At 59.7% G+C, this 19,717-nt stretch overlaps 2 protein-coding genes across 5 annotated transcripts in view; one reads left to right on the top strand and one right to left on the bottom strand.

Moving 5' to 3' along the window:
* SLC39A11 (solute carrier family 39 member 11) overlaps nucleotides 1–19,717 on the top strand; it is a 151,862-nt gene that overhangs the window by 47,128 nt on the left and 85,017 nt on the right. For all 4 annotated transcript variants that reach the window (XM_066980129.1, XM_066980128.1, XM_066980127.1 and 1 more), the window contains 2 exons: nucleotides 3,176–3,349; nucleotides 18,710–18,779. In XM_066980129.1, the coding sequence (XP_066836230.1) occupies nucleotides 3,176–3,349; nucleotides 18,710–18,779 (244 nt within the window). The remainder of the gene's footprint in view (nucleotides 1–3,175; nucleotides 3,350–18,709; nucleotides 18,780–19,717) is intronic.
* RPL38 (ribosomal protein L38) overlaps nucleotides 1–19,717 on the bottom strand; it is a 226,944-nt gene that overhangs the window by 201,309 nt on the left and 5,918 nt on the right. The gene's annotated exons all lie outside the window — the stretch shown is intronic.

Genomic DNA, 19,717 nt, shown 5'->3' with positions numbered 1-19,717 from the left:
TTTGTGTCTCTTTGAAAAACCCCCCTCGGTCCACCCTTATCGCTGCTCCAGTGTGCTGCTGAGGCTTTCCTGACTTCCAGCCAAGCCCACGCTTAGCCGTGATTACTGTTTTGTTCCCCTTCCCCGCAGCCTGCCCAAGCTGCAGCGTTTCAAGCTGGCAGCGCTTTGGGTGCCGTATTTTGCCTCCCCGACCCGTGGGCGCAGAGCTGACACCGAGCCCTTAGCATCAGCCCTCTGTAATTAGCCCTTTTTCCCTGCTGCAATGGGAAATAAAATGCGGTTTCTCCCGTATGCAGTCTGTGGTCCTGCTGTTACTCGTCAGCGGGGAAAATTGCGCTCAGGTCGTCTCCCTGATTGCGGCGTCGCTGCCTTTTCCCGGGCTAATGCACGGATAATTTGCATCAAGTCATTTTGCTGCTCAGATGGTGAATGCAAACTGCCCCCTGTGCTTCTCCTGCAAAAGCTGGGTCTGCTCTGTTTATTTCCCGTAAACCTCCCCTTTTTTCTGCTGCCCCCCGTTGGGCACCACGGCTTCTGCCGAGCCCTTTGGGGCCACGTTCCCTCTGCAGGTGTGATTTTGTCACACTTTGGTGCGAGGAAGGGGCCGGATGCTTGGTCGGAGCCTTTCTCTGCTGCCTGAGGCTGGCTGGAGGGAAGGGGCTGGGGTCCTCGCCCATTTTGCAGCTAACGCCAAATGTGCGTGTATAAAATCTAATTTTCATCAACTTTTTCTTTTCCTTTGTTCAATAATATCACGCAGGCTGCTTCCAAGTGGGGGAAGAAAAAAGCCTAATGCAAGTAATAGCTCTGTGCTGGGAATGAATTAGTATCTTAGCAGGCGGCAGGCTCGTGGTAAGCGAAGGAGCTGGCCCGGGCCTTGGCTTTCCTTAGCGAGAGCCGTGAAATAAATCTCCTCTGGCAACTCGATAATGGTGAGAGACAGAAACTCGACGGGAATTGTCAACGGAGCAGGAATAGCTGAAACCTCCCCGGGGACGCTACACGAGGAGCCACGTGCTGGCCGTGTGCTCCCTGCCCTGCTCCTCCGTGGACATGGGGACAGCTGCAGCATCCTGGGTTTTGTGTTCCCGATGCTCTCGGTCCCCTGTGGCCCCCGGAGGTGCGGGACAAAGCTGCCTGCGCTCTCCGCTGGGGCCCCCGGCCCACCGAAGCCCAGCAGAGCTGATTTCTGGCTTTCTTGCTGACTTCTCTCCGGTGCTTTTGGCTGTCGGGTTGTTCAGCAAAACCTGCTTTTTTTTTTTTTTCTCAGTGCAAATTCACCCAGGGAGCGGAGATCAAAGCCTGGAAGAGGGAACTGGAAAGCCTTTGCTGTGGTGGTTAAACACCGGCAGTACCCCCGCTCTGCCTTGCTGCGGGAGCCCTTGGGGACAGCTCGGTTTAGCAGTGAACCCATCAAATCCGGGGATAAGGAAAGGCAGCAGAAAGCCCCATAAACCACCAGCTCCAGGCGCCGGGGGTTTAAGTGATGGCGCACATCGTTCCTGTGTGCTGGCAGGGCTCAGTTTCGACGGCTATGTCAGCAGCGCCGGGCAGCTGTGCCCCAGCTCGGGGCTTTGGGTGCTGCTTGGGGGCACGGAGCACTTCTGGGCACCCGGACCTGTGCTGGCTGCCTCCTGCCTCTGCTTCCCGTGCCGAGAAAACCCTGCAAAGGGTGGCACTTTGGTAAGCGCTCTTCTCCAAACGTCACCCGAAGCATTCTGCCTCCCCCCTGCAAAGTCCTTGACCCCAGGGGCTCTGCTGTGGGTCCAGGGGATGTGTGCCGAGCTATGTGAGTATCCGTGGCCTGGCAGAAGAAGAAAATTTCGTCTGTAAGTGGCTTTAGCCTTGCTTGTCCCCTTGCTGGGGGTCTGCTGTGCCGCGGCGCAGCCACGCCAGCTCCTGCTGCCGTCACCCAGGGTTTTTCAGCCTTTGCCCCGTTTCCTCAGCGCCAAAAAAAGTGATAAACCCTCGCTTGGTTGAAGTTTGCCGTTTCGTGTTCCGCGTTTCGAGGACCGCTTCGGAACGCCTTCAAGCGTCCGTTCCTGTGTTTCAGATGGCGAGACGCGAATTGCTGCCGCCACCCCCTGCCCTCCCAAGGTGACCCCGCGTGCCGATTTGCACGAGCGCTTGGCGCTAAGGCTTTAATGGGCACCGCAAGGCACGCTGTGCACAGCGCGACGTGGCAGCGGGGCGTTCTCCTGCCTCGGAGAGGCGCGGGGCACTCAGTCAAAACGCTTTCAGGCAGCTCCTTGCACCGCATCTGCAAAAAGAGGCTTGGGGTGGGTGAGCCAAGGGACGGGAGGGGAGCGCTCGGGGAAGGGAATTACATAAATCCGCAGAGGGGGAATTATATTGTCTAAGTGTCAGATCTTCTTTAACACGTAGCCGTAGCTGTGCTGAGTGAGGTTAAGGAGCTCGTGCGCATCGTTCTGCGGCTCCTTTTACCTCTCCAAGGGGAAGGTGAGCGGCGAGGGTTTCGTTCCGTGCGAGCTTCATTGCAGTGCTGCCCAGGGCTTCTTCCTCCCTTCCCAGCCCTGGCTGGGGCTCGGATTTAAGTGGCAATTTTAAATACCTGGTTGAAACGGAGCTGATAGTAATTGTCCTGCTGGGAGCAGGGGTCTGGGGGAGCCTGGAAGCCCGTGGTGAGGTGTCCGCGAACAGCAGCGACAAATCTTTTGTTAGCGGTACAAACAGTCCCGGATGCGGCTCGGTGCTCCCGTTCCACGGGCAGGGTGAAATCAGAACGAAGTGATGGGGCTCTCCTTCGTCCGTGGAGGAAATGAAGGTGCTGGCCTGGGGGCAACAGGGCAGGGGGACGGTCTGACCACAGGTCCCCCAGCTGCTGCCCGCCGGCTCCGTCCCCGTCGTCCTTGTCCCCGTGAGATGGGGGCTGCTGGTTTTGCAGGTGGGTGCGAGCCCTTGGGGCGATGCTGGGGAGCTGTAGGAAGAGGAGAAATTTGTGCTCCGTCTCAAAGTCCCCTGGCCCATGGGCTCCGCAGTCTGCGCGGGGGCAAACCCCCTGCCCTAAGCTGACACAGAGCGGGGGGACACCTTGCGCGCTCCTTCGGCCTTGCTTTGGTGGGTGTTTTTTCCTTCTTTTTGCTTTTTCCTTTTGGGTGGGAAGGCAGGAGGCGTCCATCTCGGCTGACCCAGCTCTGTCTTTGTGTACCCTCAGACAAAGGTGAAAACGGGGAGCCGTACCAGAGGAGGAAGGGCGCAGGGAGCAGCCTGCCCGACGGCCCCCCGCCGTTCCCCGTGCCCAAGGACAGCGCCCCGACGGGCAGCAGCAGCAGCAGCTGGAGGCGGATTCTGCTGATGATCCTCGCTATAACCATCCACAACATCCCAGGTGAGGCCCAGCTGTCCGTCCGTCCGTCTGTCCCTGCAGCCCCTTCCCAGGGAGGGCGCTGAGCCGGGTGCCGCCCCGGGAGGATGGCACGGGGCCGCCTGCTTTCCTCCCTCCTCCTCCTCCTCTTCCTCCTCCTCCTCCTCGCTGCTCACAGATGGCACCTGGGTGCCTCGGGTGCCTTTTGCCGAGATCTGTCACATCGAGCTGTGCTATTTGCACAGGGCTGGAGCGATGTAGGGCCTTGGCAGCAAAACCCCGCGCGAGGAGGGGCTTCGGGAAGGATTTGCGGGCTTGCTGGTGCGTCCCGAACATCTGCAGCCTCGCTCTCCACTGCCAGCCTGGTGTGGGCAGGAATTGTAAATCTGAGAGCATATTGAGAAAGATGACACCGAAAGACAATAAAATTCTGGTCTGTTATTTCTCTTCTGGTTTGTGTACCAGCAAGAGATGCATTTTAAAGCGCTCCTTCTCTGCGGGAACCCGCACAGTCGCGGCTTTCTTATTCGAGGGATGGAGCGCGCCAGTAGGTGGAAAACTGCAGAGCCAGGAGTCTCGGGCTGCTGGGCTTCGAGACTGCAAAAAGCGGTGCAAGATGAGATAAATTTATAACAGCTGAGAACACTCAGCCGCTTTCCAGTTCTTGGTGATGTTGAAAGCAATGTGAGGCAGCCTGTTCAAATGCTTGCTTTCCTGGGTTTGTCTCCCATCCCTCCTGCTCTCCTTCCACTTTTCCCCCTCTTTCTTCCTTTCTCCTTTCTCAGCTCTCTCTCAGGTTGTAGCCTGAAGGGGAAGGGGGCGTAGGAAGAGGCTTTTCCCTGTAACCTGGGTCTGCAAACTCGGGGAAGAACGGCGAGGGCCTTCCAAAGAGCCGTGGTTTCCTAGCTGGCGTGACCGCGTGGCTTGTTGGCCAAGAGGCTGCTCTCGCTAGCAGCGCAAGCTGCTCGGGAACAGGGCTGGCTTCTCCGTCAGCGCAGGGAAGGTGGAAGCTGCCTTCTGTTGCCGTGTGCTTTTAGATTTCGAGAGTGACTTTTGCTCAGCGCCAGGGCACCGGCTTTAAATTCCGCCAGCGGCTCAGCTCCCCCTGCTCTAGCCGCGCTGGGAAGGCTCGGCTCCCGCTCTGCAGTCCCAGCTCTGCGTTTCCCCCCTGCAGGGGCACCCCCAGCTCTGAGTGACGGCAGGGAATCAAAACAAAGACGAAGCGGGCTGCCTGCTCCGTAGGGCTGGGGTACGCGTGGGCATTCGTTCTCCTTGAGCATTCAGGAGCCGCCGTCCCTTCCAGCCTTGCTGTGCCTTGCCGGTCTCTTGGCAATAATTGCTTCGTTCCAGCCGGTGAGCGCTTCCCGGAGCTTCTGGTGCTGCTGCCCGCGTGGCTTTCGCTGCCGGGACGTTGCGGGTGATCTCGGTGCGTCGCCGACGCGGGCTGCTCTGCGTGTTAATGCTGCCGGTCTTGTCGGCACCAGCACCGCGGCTTTCCTCTTTTCATACCTTGTCCCTTCCCCAGCTGTCAGTAGCTGCAGCCCAGCCGTGCCGGCAGCGGTGCCAGGAGCTGGGAGACGAGCCCGTGGTGGTGGCAGAGCTGTGGTCTGCGGTGGGACTTGGTCCTGCGGGTGCCGGAGCTCCTCGTGCCGCGAGGAGGAGGAGAGAGCCATTGCTGTGGGCAGCCCTGGGGGCAGGGGTACACCTCCAGGCTTGGTGTAACCTCTTGTAATTACGTGTGGATAGCTCAGCTGCCTTAATTCAGCTCCGTGTATTGCCAGGGGAGGCAGGGGCACGGCAGAGGAGAACCTCAGCCTTCTGCGAACGCGCGGCAGCCGCTCGGCCCCTGCCCACAGCAGGGCTCACCCCTTCCCGTGCCCAGCAGGGCTGCAAGCAGCAGAGCAGAGCGGCTCCTTGCTCCTTTTCATGGCATGGTGAGGTTGTGTGGGGCCAGCTGTGAGGCTGGAGGGGATGGGATGGGTGCCCGGGGAGCTCACCAAGGGGCTGCCTCCGCTTTGGGCTGCGTGCTGGGGGCTCGGCAGCAGAGCTGAGCACCCAGAGGAGCCCTGTGCTGAGCTGTGTCCCTGTCCCTAAGCCCTCTGGCTGCTCCTGCTCCTCTCGCATTTATCCCGCATGCTGCCCAGGCTCTTTACAGAGTTACAGCCCCGCCGTGCACCTGCCGAAGACAGTTCAGGAGCTTTAAATTAGCCGCACGCAAACACAAGAAAAGGGGGAAGCGCCCGCACCGAGAGAGCGGTAATTGGATTTCATCCTGCAAATGAAGTGCCAGGCAGCCCGGGGTGAGGAGCCGGGCTGCGAGCGCGTCACGCTGCCTCGGGCTGTGTTGGCTGGGGATTCCTTTCGCTGTCACTGGAAGAAGCAAGTTTTGAGGAGGAGCGAACAAAAAGTGTCACCCGCGGCAGCCAGCTAACGGCAGCGTGCCCCCGCCCGCTGCGGCGGCGCCGCTCTGACCTTTCGTCCCCAGCGGGAGCGCAGAGCCACCCTCGGACACTCGCAGAGCCTCAGAATTTTTCTGGCATCTTAAAGGTCACGGCATTAAAAGTTAACGTGCGGGGGAGCTGCGTGAGCGCCGGGTCCTGAGCTGAGTCCTTCACCCGCTGCTGCTCTGCGTCCCGCGGGGGGCTCGGCGCGGCGGGGCCGGGGGCGCAGTGGGGTCGAGGCGCAGCGGGGCTGCCTTGCACGAAGCGCCAGGTGCTGGTCTCGGCCTCTGGGTGGTCTGCGGGGTCCTGTGGGACAGGGCCAGGCCCTCGTTAAAGCCCTTTTCCTCTGCCGGCACGGTGCCGTTCTGCGCTGCCGGTGCCACCAGCTCCCGGCGGCACTCCCCGGCTCCGCAGAGGCCTCTGCCTGCGGCGCGGGGTTTGGAAACACTGTAATGCTCTCCCTCAATTACCGTCCTCAGCAGCGGGGAGGCTGACACTGTAATTAGCGCGGGCTCCCGCGGCGTAATGGCACCGTGCTTAACGTGTCGGGCTGTGCCGGAGGAGGAGCTGGGAGGGCGCGGGCTGAGCTGCTCCGTGCAAGCCCAGAATTCGGGATGCTCGGTGCCTCCCGGCCGGGCTCACGCTCCCACCTCTGCCCCCACTCCCCCCCGAGGGCTCCGTCGCTCCCAGGGCTTTCTGCTCTTCCCTGTTCTTTGCGGAGCAAACCCCCGGGGGCGAGCGATGGTCTGGTCGCTGCGGTGAGGAGGGCACAGGTGGAAGGGGCTGCTCGCGGCCACGCTCGCCTTGCAGGAGCTCTGCTCCGCTCCGGCCACATTCGGGCTGGGAGGTGGTCGGTGCCCCTCGGGGCTGGGAGCTGTGGGGGCGAGGAGAGACCATAAATAGGAACCGCAGCGCTAGGACGTGGCGGAGCCCTTCTCTCCTGCGCTGTCTGTGTCACCCGGGGCTTGCTCCCTTGTAACCCGCAGCGTTTCACCCCTGAGCCTGAGCCCTGCCAGCTCCCTGTTTGTGGTTTAAACTCCCGCAGGGACAAGGGCTGGCCCTGGGGAGGCACCAACGCTTTGCTGGGGTGCTAAAAGCAAGGTACGTGGCTCCTCGTAGCACCGATGTGTGTCGGGCTGTGGGGTTTAACTGGGAAACCAAAGCTCTGAGCAATTTGTTGTGGTCCCCCCCCCTGCATTTCCCCCTGCTCCCCAGCACCGCAGGGAGCCCCGGGACGCTTTGCTGCCCGCTGCGGCACGGAGGCGGCTCAGCACCAGCGCCGTGGCCACGGCTTTGCCCACGACGTGAGACCTGCGCCTCGGGCATCAGCCGCTCTCCTTCAGCACGGGCAGGGGCTGGGCTTCGGAGCCCGTCGCGGTGAGCAGCGTGCCGGAGGGGGATCGGGCAGGGCTGGGGAGCAGACCCCAGCCTGCTGGTGCCCAGCCTGGAGCTCTGAGTGCCGGGCGCGCTCCCTCTTGCCATCGCCGGCAGAGCGCTGTTTTTATTTGCTCTGAGCCCCAGTTAGGGATGAACACGTTTTACTTTTGGCACTGCTCTGTCTTTCATTTCAGGCAAACACGCTAGAAGCCAGTTAATGTGCGGGTGAGGTAATTGAATGGCGGGAGCAGCCTCCTGCACGCCGTTTGCACTTGCTGGGTTCTGCAGGCAAGCAAAAGGTTTGCTAATCCGTTCCAAAGCTGGGGCTGGCGATGTAAAGAATAAATTGATAATGACAAGAGATGCCAAACTGCAGAACATTGCTGCTAATTAATATTCATATATGCCAGCTTTAGTGGAACATTAATTATGCATTTAATCAAGCCCTGTTTATTCTGGTTCATCTTTGTACCTTAGGTGGTTGTTATGCCGAAGACTCGAAATTAATTGAAATGTTACTGGTGTATCGCAAATAACAATTAGCGAGGTGTGAGTTTAAACTCTTTTTCTCTGTGCTCTCACTGTCGAGGGAGGAGGGAAGGCTGCAGGACGGAGCTCGGGGGGCAGGCTCCCTGCTTTGCTCGGCACCGCGCAGAGGCACGGCGGCTGCTGGCAGGTTTTTGGGGTGGCTGTTTCGGCTGGCTCTGCCCGTTGCGTGCTCTGCTCTCCACCGCCACGGGGACCCCAGGAAGCTCTGCTGTGTGAGCAGGTGCTAAGAAAAGCACGTGCTGGTGTTCACACTTTGCTCCTCTGCAGGGGAATGCATCCTTCACGTGCCCCGCAGATTCCTGAGGACTCGCTGAGCGCTCAGCTGGGTGGGGATCCGGCAAATGCAGTCCTACAGCAGGGGCTCAGCGCTGCCCCTGGGCTTCCTGCAGCTCTGCTCTGAGCTGGCCGTGGCGGCATGCAGAAAGGGATGTCCTGGGTGCGTGGGGTTGGAGGGATTCTCAGCGTGGAAACCCCACAGGAGCCCACGTGCCTGCCCCTGACGTTGAAGGGGAGATGGACGGGACCGAGCCAGGTTCCGCGGCCGCCCGCACACCCAGGGCGCTGCGTGGAGCCACGTTGTTCGGGGGTCTCTGGTGCACAGGGCCCCTGGTGGCTTCAGCTTCTGGTGCATGGTGGCTTCGGCTGCAGCCCGAGGCATTTTCCATCGGGCGTCTGAAAGTTTGCAGCGGGCACGTGTGGGCAGCAAGGGGAAGCGGCAGGCGTTTGCTCTGCCAGGCGGTGGAAACGGGCAGCGGTGCTCCGCCTTGCTTCGCTCCGACGTTCGGGAAACGGGCATCGGCAGGCACAAGGGGATGCTTCCAGCCAGGGTGACGTTGCCAAGGAAACCCAGCCTGAATTTCCTTTTTTCTTTTCTTTCTTTCTTTTTTCTTTTTTTTTTTTGCGATGCCGTGGGGCCAGAGCAGCAGGCAGGCACCGTGCGGGGTGGAACCCAGTCCCTCCCCAGGAGCTGCGCGCGGAGCCAGAGGAGTCGGTTTTGCCCCAGCCCTGTCCTTTGTGCCCTGAAACATCTTGCTTTTCTGCATGCAGTCCCTTCGCTCCGCGTTTGCTGCCTAATTCGACTTCTGCAATGTTTCTGCCTCAAGTGTCAGAGTTAAGCGGAGGTGTCTGCGAGGAAGCAAATTGGAGGCGGCAGCGGGAGCAGCCCCTGCAGTGACAGCATCCCCTGCTCACCCTCCCGGTGCCCAAACCTCACATGGAGCCACCTGAAGGTTTTTCTCCACTTCCCAGTACCAGAAACCAATTAACTGGCTGGATTTCTTTTTTTTATTATTTTTTTTATTTGATGGAAGGAAAAAAGCAAGCCCAGAAGTGTAAGGAGCAGTGAAGTCTGGGAGCTAAATATGGAACAAATGTGAAGGCACCGAGCAGAGGAGGGAGGAATTATTTCAGTGGCACAGCGGGGCATCGCTACGGGCGAGAGAGGAGAGATTTTAAATGGAAAAACTTTTAGGTGGTGACATCTAGAAGGACAAATGAGCCTGCAAAGGAGCTGCACTGGGTTGGGGAGGGCTCCTTGCACCCTCAGGAGACGGCGTCCAGGTTGGTCCCCACTTGGGACTGTGTGTGGGGTTGCGGACAGACGGACAGCAGCCCTCGGGCAGTGGTTCCTGGGGTCCCTCTCTCCCTGCGTGCACAGGAGGGGAGATTTAGCCCCAAAACTTGTAGGTCAGTGCACCGAGGGAAGGCGCAGCCAGGGCGGAGGAGAGGACGCGGCTTTGGAGCTCTGCTCTGCGTCATCGCCCGTCCCCGAGGAAGGCGCAGGGGCTGGCAGCGAGCGCTGCCGCCTCCTTTTGTCCTGAGGAAACTGGGGTAGGAGGGAAGTCTTCACCAAGGCCTGGTAAACGTCAAAATGATTTGAAACGGCCTTGTTTGCAGCTTCACCTGGGAAGGAGAACGGTGCAGCCTGCGGGCCAGCCAGTGCCAAACCCTCCCGCCGCCCTCTGCAGGGTGGGGTTTGGCTGGGGAGAGCCCTGTGAGCGAGAGCTGCCCGCTTCGACCCAGGGCACTTTCTTTTCTTTATGGCTTCCCAACAGCTTGAGCCGTTTTTCCCCGTCCTTTTATGTGTCTCCTGCTTTAGGACCGTCTGGGGGAAGAGGAGCAGACGGTGTCCTTCAGTTCTGGCGCTTGGCTGCTGGGTGGTTGTGCGCCTGCTGTGCCGCTTGCACCGCGAGTGGCAGCTTCGTCCCCGAGCACAGGCAGCGCCGCCGTCATCCCGCTTAGCGGCAGCACGGCCACGGGCAGCTTCTCGGTGAGGTTTGTCCCCATGTCCCCCCAGGGTGGCGTGACACATCCCGGGCGTCCCCTCCACGAGATGCTGCCTTACCTGCGGTGGCCGGGTCCGACGTGCTCCGCAGGAGGGTGCCTGGTAGGGTGCTGGGGGCTGCGGCTTTTTAAAACCAAGGCAGCAAACTCCACCTGGAGCTTGTCAGACCCAAACCAGCATCGGGGTTTTCTGTTGGGGCGCACGCAGACGTTGGGTGGGTGCGAGGATGCGAACACAGGTAGCCCTTGGCCAAAGAGGAGGGTATGGAGAGAGGGGGTTGTGGGCAGCTGCAGCAGTGCAGAGGCTGCGTGCTGAGCCGTCAGAGGGGTGTTCCCTGGTACGATTGGATTTCCAGCCTGGTTACTTTGTCATTAACAAACCTGATTGAATTCATTCTCCTGGGACAGGAGCTCCCGTGCGCCTAGCCTCTGGAGAGGAGGCTGGGGCAACGAGCGTGGTACCGCAGCTCAATTATTAAACCGACAGGAAATGCGGTTGTTTATATGAATAATTCTGAGATATATTCGGAGTCTGCAACGCTCGCTTTGCGTTAGGGCTTTTTGTTGGTCCGTTGGCACCGAGGACGTGTTGCGGTTGCTGAATTTCACGCGCGTGCGGTGCTCCCGGTGCTTCAGCAGAGCGTGAGGCTGGGAGGGAGCCGCTGCGCACGCTTCCCTCCGAACGGCCGCCTCCCGGTGCCGCTCGTGCCGCTCGCGTTCCTCTCGATGATTACTCTTGGAGCACCTCGGTTTTGTGTTGAGGGGCACTGTTTGCGGCGAGAAAAAGGAGAAAAGGGGGAGATTGGCTCGGAGCTTGAATTCCTGAGAACGGGGTGAAAGGGAGGCCGAGGGAAGGTGCCCGTGCGCACGGGTGGCACCTCGTGCGTGCTCTGCGCCCGCAGCAGCTCGGGGGAGCTCAGCTCTGCCCAGGGGAGTAGAGGAGAGGCAGGACCCGGTGCGGGGAGAGCCGCGTGCCGGGGGCACCCACAGCATTTCGCGGCTGTGACTCAGCTGTGATCCCACACAGCTCGCTTGGGTAAAGGTTGCTTAAACCTTTCATTAACCTCCCCGGTAATTGCAGCTTCGTCAGCACGTGCTTTGACATTGGCACGGATTAAGCACCTCGATGAATGGGAAGGACTTGCTCGGGGCCGTTACGCTTCTGCAAAGGGGGGGGAGCGTGGGGAGGCACGGGGCTGCAGGGTGCCGGGGGTGCCCTGCTGCGCCCCGCGTGGTGCCGTGCCACCAGCACAGTGCCTTGGGGAAGCAGCGTGCGGATACGAGCCTGACTTCCCTGGAATTCCCCGTATTACGCAGACACGGTCGGTAAGACTTCATGTGCAGCCTGCGAGGCAGCTCGTCGCCCCGCGGGGGTCAGGGGGGCTGCGGCCCTGCAGGATGGGGGGCGCGTGGGCAGGGTGGCAGCGAGTCGCAGGTCTCTGGTGCCCCGCTGGCAGCGGCTCATATTTCAAAAACTCATTTGTAGGCAGACACCTGGAAAGCCAGCGGAGAATGATAATGTACATTTATCTCTGCGGCATCATTTTCAGTTGACGATCAGCGTTTTGTGAAAGGTAACAGCCACAAAGGTGACAAAAGCCAATTAAATACAGTACTTTCACCAGCTGGGATGAAAATGTGCAGAAATATGCATGTGGAAGCTCTTTTTCTTTCTTATCCCCATCAGATCTTTCAGGTCTGTTGCGTTAAATATCTGTGAGCAGCGGCCTGAGAAATCGTTTGCGTGCTAGCAAATGAAACATTAAATACCGGTGATGGATTCGGGTTGGCGGTGCCAGGCAGGGTGTGTGGTCGGTCCCTGCTTTTCGGGTAGTTCTGGGTTATTAGCTCGGAAAGAGGTTCGTTCATCCAGGGACATGTTTTTGTGATGGAGCTTTAGGACGTCGGGCAGTTAATTCTTTAAAAGGAGGTCCCTCATTTGTAAGCGCTGGGCCGCGTGCAGCACGTTTTTACCCGTTGCTGCCCGATGGTTTGCAAGGAGGATTTGTTCCGAGTTGTTCTGCTTTGGGGAAAACGGGGAGAAAAGAGGAGTAAAATGGGATGGGGATGGTTTGGCTCCTGTGGGGTAGTTCAGCAGGTGGCACAGGGGAAGTACCTCGTCCTACCCAAATTCTGCCCTATTTAGTGACCCCATTTAATATTCTCTCGGGCTGCTTTTTCCCTTATCTGTCGTCATCAGGCAGCCCTGGGTGTCCCGTGTCACATCCCACCAGGTTTTCTCTAAGCTCAGCCTCGTGGGTCCCTTCTTGTTCCTCTGCTTTAAACCAAACACTTCAGCCTGAGCGGTTCTACGCGGGTGGGTGCGGTTACACTCGGCAGGACCCAATTCTGCCGTCTTTTTTCACGCAAAGCTCCTGTGAAATTGCCTGGCATCCCCCAGATAAGGCGCTGGGATGGGATTGCAGCTTAAACCCCCCTTTAATGAAGGGTGGCTCCGTGGCGTTGCGCGCAGCAGCGGGTTTTATTTCCTCGTCCGTCCTGGCGCTAAGCACCTGAGCAGCGGGGATTTCGGCTGTTTGTTTTTCCAGGTGATGGGAGGCTCGGTCCTGCCGCCCATCTGCTGCTTGCCAGCCACGTGCGGCTCGGATCAGACCTCTCCGCGGGTCCCCGGAGGCAAAGCCGCGCCGCTGGGCTTCGTCCCGCGCGATGGAGGCGGTGGAACCGAGCCCTCTGGGCGCGTTCCAGCTTCTTGCAGCTCGGTGCCTGCACCTCACGCAAAACGTGGGGGGCTTGAAAACGTGGGGGGCTTCGCTTCTGGGGGGTCCGGCTCCCTGTTTGCCAAAGCCAGTAGTCCCTGCTCCCGCAGCCGGGAGGTGTCACAAAGGTGTTAACGAGAGCAGAAGAGGAGCAAGAGGATAATTAGCTTTCCAAGAAGGCTGAGCAGCTCCTGGGTCGGTACTGAGTAGCTGCTCCCCCACGTCCCCATCCTGCTCTCCTGCTGAGGACCGGCTCCATCCCCTTCTGCACCACACCGCCCTTTTTATGTCCCTTTTATTTCACCCTCCCCTGTCCATTCCCGCTTTGGAGGGTGGCTGCGCGCATCCCGGCCTGCTGTAAGTCTGGTTTCTGCAATGCTGATTTTCTGATTTCCTGCTGGAGATCCGCGCTGGGGTCTTTCAGGATGCCTTAGCGTCACCGTGCTCGCGGGGCACGGAGGGATGTTTTGCACGCATGGATTTTCCTGCTCCACTTGAAGGTGGTTACGGGTTCGTCTGGCTGTGGTTTGAATAATTTGCCACTGACTCACTGTGCCATGCGCTGTGTTTTTGCTGGTTTCTTTATTTTAATTTGTTGGCAAGCTGGTCTTCATTTCCCTCGGTGTCCTTCTAGTGCATGACGAGCGTCGGTAGGTGGCTGGGTTGGCCTGGGTTGGCCACGCCGTCTGCGGCTGCTGTCAGCCGGGAGCAAACTCCTGGTGCAGCAAAACCATCGGTGGATCCGAGCAGCCCCTGGGGGTGAGAACCCGGCCCGAGGGGCACGCTGCAGAGCGGGGCTGCGGCGCCTGCATCGAGCAGAAGGTCAGGGCCGAGAGCGCTCCGACAGCCACGTCGGGAGCCTGGGGTCTGTGCTAGACGTGCCCGCTGTGACAGCCCGGGCTTTGGGGGAAAAACACGGCTTCTGAGGAGTGAAGGGGGTGGGAAGCAGCGCTGCGTGCGTGCGTGGGGCTAGGGAAGGCTGCCTCCGAGCAGCTGCAGGGTTTGTGTCTCAAATGCAAAGGGAGATCTACTGCTCTCGAGCTTGAGTTCAAAAAGGAAGACAGTCTTTCTAAAACTGCTTTAACCTCCTGCTCGCTACTCTTACGATGGGGAACGTGTGGAGATGCGAAAATCACTGAAATCTGGTAATCTCTGCACTTTCTTTTGCAGTAATGGCAAAAAGATGTTCTCTAGTGGGAACGGGAATTTGATCTCGGGGAGAAAAACTGAGAGTTTGAGTAGCGGAGACAGGGACATGCTTAAACTCTCTTAGAAATACAAACCTCGTTATAGCAAGATCAATTTTCCACGAGGAGCTTCCAGTTCTTCAAAGGCCGGGATGAATAATTGACGACGTGTCGGCATCCGTGGCACCTTCCCAAAGGACGCGCGTTCGTGCGCTGACCCAGGAGGATTTGTTTCGCCGGCCCCGGCAGGAGGAGAGGTTTGAGAGCGCTCACGGCTCCCTGCGTGCTCCCTCCCCCGGGGGGGCCGTGCTGCGTCCCCGGCAGTTTTCTGCGCTACGTCCCCGGCAGTTTCCTGCAGGTGCGTTTTTCGGAAGGCGCCGTGCCGAGCGCATCCTCTCGGGGAGCGGAAGGCACGGGGAGGAAGGAGCAGAAAACAGGTGCTTGCCGCGCTAGTAATAAAACAACGAGTGGAAGAGGCGGTGATGTTAATCCGCAGCCTGTGCTCCGTGTTTCCTTGTGAACAAGAAGGAAATTTCGGTGTTTCAGGGAGCGTTTGTCGCCCCGGGCGGCGCTTCCAGGGGCGTTTTGCTTGGTCCTGCAGAGACCTCGCAGGGGAGCAGCTCCCGTCCTGAGCAGCAGCGGGCTGGGGGCTGGAGCAGTCGCAAAGCTCAGGTTTAGCTTCCTGCAAACCATCTCCTGCCCCGTCCCCTTCTGTCCCTCGGCCAGTGCCCTCTGGGAGACAAAGGTTGAACCAGGAATGTCCTTCGGTCTGCTGGAGTTTTTTTGTTTTTTAACATTGCAATAGGATATTGTTCCCTATCTCCAGCCTATGCTCATTTTTCTGCTCTTTAAGGCATATAAGAGTAACAATAACTGGGGTTAATTTGCTCTATACTGTAATTTATGAAGGCTCTGTGAGCGCTGCTCGCTATTTGGTAGTTTGGGTTTCTGGGGGATCCGGAGGGCTTTTGCTCTTGGGTTGCTCTTTGTGAGCAGGCCTTCCCCTGGGCATTACGCGTGGCTTCCCGCGGTGCTGCGAAGCTCGTTTCGCGCTTGGAAACGAAGCTGGAAACGGCAGGAGCTGAGCGAGCTCCCGAGGTGTCCCTGGGTTGGCGCTGCGCTCGTGTGGCGCTGCGGGGCTGCTCCGGGGAGCAGCGAGGAGAGGTCCAGGTCCCGCTCGGAGGGAGCCGTGATCCCGGTCCCGCCTCGTAAGCTGCGGTGAAAGGGATTTAAAACAGCGGGCGGTTTCATTTCACCCGGTTCCTTCAGCTTGATGAGCTCACCGGGGCTTGTGCGGCGGGTGATAAGGGAGAGGTCTGACGGCTGCAGTAAGCCATCCCGCTTTCAAGCTAATCCTTTGAACTTTAAAGCTGCCGTGGCTTTTTCCTCCGAGGATGAGGGCTGGGGGCTCTGCACGGCCACACAACCCACGGCAGAGCTGCGGCTTCTTTCCCTGGGGGAAACTGACCCTGGAGAGCAGGAGAGCACAGGAGGGATGCTGCTCGGTGCCGGGGCAGAAGTCAAGCAGGAGAAGCAGCAGGAGGCCCTGTAGTGCCCCTCAGCACAGTTAGGGCCTTGGGCTTTGCTGCTGGAGGTGTTGAAGGGGTTTTTTTTTGGGGGGGGAGGTCGGCTGTGGGAGAATGAGCAGAGGGTAACGAGCGGAGATGAAAACGTGTTCGTGCAATGAGCGCCGCAAACCGAGAGGTTTGTGCTGATCCCTCCGTTAGCGCAGGATTAGTCTCTGATCCCTGAGAAATGCCTTATCAGGTTAAAGTGTCTTGAATTGTAAAGCCGAGGGGGTCCAAGAGAGGCAAAATCCCCTCGTTCAGCTGAAATAGGAGCATTTTCCTGACAGGGGCTGGGATGGGTCATCATTTTGTTCCTGCTTTCTGCGACCCCACGAAGCGGTGCTGAGCTCGCGCCGCAGCCTGGGGCCTGTTCCCCGCGGTCCTGCAGCCCCTGCGTGTCCCCGTCTGATGGGTGCAAGAGGGGCGACGACAGCTTCGGGCCCTGGAAGCCTCTGCAAATCCCTCTGGGGCACGGAGAGGTCCCATGTGGGCTCCGCGCGCCTGCCTCCACCCTGGGACACCCCACGCCGTGGGGCCTCTGCCTCGCCCCGCGGGGAGCAGTGGCCCGTCACGTCCCTCAGTCGTTGGGGATCGTCTGGGATCTGTTTCCTTTGGGAACTCTGCCTCGGCGGTCGGACAGGTAATATTTAAAGCCTGACGATGCCCCGAACCAGGGCTCGGGTCTGAATCCCCGGCAGGTAACGAGGAGGCTCTCCCCCAGCCCCATCAGCGCCCCGATGTCCCCCCGGCCACTCGCACGACCACCACGTGCCGGTCGGCGCAGAAGCATCACCTCCCTTTTTGTGCCTTTACCGCCCCGAGGAAGCCGCTCGGGCTGCTTATGAGTTGGGTACGTGCAGGACGCCCGAGAGAGGGGCTGCAGCCGGGGGGGGGCTGAGCTTGCTGCGAGCTCCGAGCGTGGGGCAGGCTGGCAGCGAGCCTCCCGGCGGCTTCCCCCGTTAGGTTTGTGAGCGGGCTCGCTGCTCCGCAAGGCTCCGGCTTTGACATCTCTGGCGGGGTACAGTTAATTTCGTCACCGTAGCCTGGCTGGCACGGTGTCTGGGGCTCGTGGCGGCCTGGGGTCACCATCCCCTTGCTGATGCCTGGGTGTTTTTGTGCTGCCCCAGCTCTCGCCCCTCTCCTGGGAAGCAGGAGCCGGGCGAGCCCAGGACCCGACGCTGCTCTGTCACCTTTCCCGACCGTGCTGCAGCTCCCACCGTCGCCGCTTCTCCCTTTCCGAATAGGCGGCTCCCCACGCACCATCTGTTGATTTTTCATTGCCCATAATTTGTTTCCGTGTGTATGTAATTTGTACTTCCATTAATTGTGCTGCTGAGCCGCGTATTCCGTGAGGTTCGCCGTACAGCAGGGAAAATCGCTGTAGTTTTTTCCGCTCCGTCTCGTTATTTACACAAATTGGCGCTCTCGTCCTTTGAATTTTGCTCTCTGGGCAAGTCTCACTTCAAAAGAAACGTTGTGGAGGAGCGGTGCCAGACTCCTTTGTGCAGCGCTTCATTGTGTCCTCACCGCAGCCATTAAATGTCTTGAAAAAGCTCTTCCCCTATCCCCTCCCTTAATGCTTGCGCGCTGCGTGAACGCCGAGCGTGCAAAGCCATCGCCAGCTGCAGGTGCAAAGCTCCTGGCACTCGCAGCCTGCCCGTGGCTCTGGGGCTGCTCGTGCATCCTCCAGGAGGGCGCTGTCGGGGAACACGAGCGCTTTGCACTGGCACTTTGCATCTGTGCTTTGCACGAGCGCTTTGCACAAGCACTTTGCACAAGCACACGATCTCCCCTGGCACCACCGCGTGCCCGGGCTGCTCTCACTGTTTTACTGGCGGAGTTACCGTCCAGCCACGGTGTTTTAGGGACGCTCAGGGGTCAGGGACCCGCGCACAGGGTTGGTTCTTGGGGCCGCGTTCCCTGTCTCCGTCCTGAGCCTTGGCACGGAGCTCGGATCAGGGCTCTGGGGGCTCGTGGCGTGCTCCGACTTCTACGCCTGGAGCAGAGGATGCAAATGCTGATAACGAGAGTTGGCGCTGCCTTTCGTGGGGTGTTTCCAAGGCAACTGGAAATTCAGAAGACCACAAACGTTACGCGGGCCTGCTCCTCTGAGACCTCATCCCCGAGCGCACAGGCACACGCCGTGGGACTTTTCAGCCTGTCTGAACGTGCCTCTGAGCAGCCCCCGCTGCCCCCTGCGTGGCTGTCGGAGTGGGCAATCGCCTCCTTGAAGGCTGGCAAACCCTCCCCAGCATCCAGCCACGCAAGCAGGTTTGCTTTTGTTCCTGGAATTGTTCCCCCCCCGCCCCGCCTGACTTGGAGGGGAGCGATGCCAGAAAAGCTGCAGAAACAAAGCGTGAATTGCCAACAAAGGCAAAAGTGGCAGCAGTTTGACGCCTCCTTCAAATGAGGTGGAAGGTACCTGGAAGGTACGAGGGAGCTGTTCCAGCAGCAGGAGGGCCAGAAAAAGTTTCAGAGGGTGAGGAGAAAGGGCAGGGAGGGAGCGGGGAGGACGTGGAGGACTTGCCCTGCACTGTGACCTGCTTCCACCTCTGGCTCTTTTCTCTCGGGCTGGCCATGATGTCTTGCAGAGTTTGGGTTTCCTCCTGCTTTTGGGACTGTCTGTAAAGGCGTCGTGCCCAAATTGTGGCACAGGACACAGAAATCTCTTGCTGGGAGCCTGGTCCCAGCCGAGCGTGGCCCCCAGGGTTGTAAGGAGAAGTTTTTTCTCTCCTGCAAAGCTACCCCACGGCACCGCGTTGTGCGTGGCTGTGCGGAGGGCTTTGCCCAGCCTCAATCTCTACGTGGGTGTTTTGCACCGCTACACCCCTTATCAAAATAGCATTTTAGCTGCTGGGGATTGGGGTCCTTTCTGTCCCCTCTAAGTACAAAGGTCTCTCCTGTGTGTTAGCTCCCCAGGAGACCGCTGCGCTGCGTCGGGTTCACAGTGGGAGCGCGTGCAGGTCCCGTGGCAGCGGCAGCGCTTTCCCAACAGGCAGCAAATCTGCGTGCCCGGAGCTTCCCATCGCGGTGCTGCCCTGCCCACGGTTCTGTGGCACCCCTCGCTGCGGTGCGTGAGCTGCAATGGGAACGGAAATAGGATCTGCAAAGAACTTGGGTTAAAACGAGAGGGGTGGTGAGCTGCCCCAGGGCTCTGCTCCCCTGGCGGCGCTGCTTTGAGCTCCGTTCGAGGGCAGGAGGAGGCACGGCCTCGGGGCTGCTGCAGGATCTGACCGCGGTGTTTTTCTCCTTCCCGTTTCAGAGGGTCTGGCCGTGGGAGTTGGATTCGGGGCTGTTGGAAAATCAGCGTCTGCCACCTTCCAAAGCGCCAGGTAAGGCACAGCGCTGCTCCTGCTCCGTGTGTCGGGGGTTTTGCGCGCGTCTTCGTCTCCGGGAGGTTGTCCCCTGTCCAACGCTGCTGCCGGTGCATCGACTGAAGTGCGCGTGTGGGCAGAGGGGGCAGGAAGGGTTCCCATTGCAGCTGAATTTTTGTAGCTGCTGTGCTTGTCTCAGATGGGGAAAAGCCCTTCCGTCAGTGATGCCTGGTTTGTGAAACGGTTTTGTTTCTGCATCGCTGGGCAGATAAACGGTGCTGGAGAAAGGGATGGAAAGGGGGCAGCTTGTGTCAGCTCCTTTCCGTCTGGTTCTGGGGGCTGAACCGGCACAAGGGCGCACTGAAATGTTTGCCGGGCAAGTGCCGTGGGGCCAGCAGCGAGAGTTTAAAGGCGGTAGCGAGCAAGAACGAGCGGTGGTGGTGCAGGTAAGGGAGAAATGAGGACGCCTGGTGAGAAGCGGAGCCGCAGGAGCAGCTTGGCTCTGGAACCGCTGCTGGCACCCCGTGGCTCGGACGCAGCACCCTCCTGCGGGTGCCTCTGCGTGAGTTTGGGGGTGCTGAGGGGCTGCTGCGTTCGCCTGCCGTGGCTGGGGGCTGCTGTCTGCAACCGCAGCAGGGACCTGGGCTGGTGCTGGGGGCTGAAGGAGCTGGGCTTGTGCCCGGGACCGGTCACGGGGACACAGAAACGCCCGGGACGGGACCGTGGTGTTTCAGAGCGTCGCTTCTCTTGCTGAGCTCGGTTCATTGGGAGGAGTGAGGTGGGGGCAGCGTGCGTCACCCTGTGCCACCCCGGGGGGCTGCCCGCGGCTGCTGGCCTTGCCGTCCAGGGGCAGGGAGGTGCGCGCAGCGCTCAGCGCGCTCTCACCGAATGCTTTCGTTTTTGTCTTTGAATTTGATATCTGAGGCTTGTTCCACGCTTGCCCTTTGTTTCCTAGA

Source organism: Anser cygnoides, chromosome 19 (assembly GCF_040182565.1).
Source record: "Anser cygnoides isolate HZ-2024a breed goose chromosome 19, Taihu_goose_T2T_genome, whole genome shotgun sequence".
Taxonomy (NCBI): Eukaryota; Metazoa; Chordata; class Aves; order Anseriformes; family Anatidae; genus Anser; species Anser cygnoides.
The sequence above is the reverse complement of the archived record's forward strand: the minus strand, read 5'-3'. Positions and strand labels throughout refer to the sequence as shown.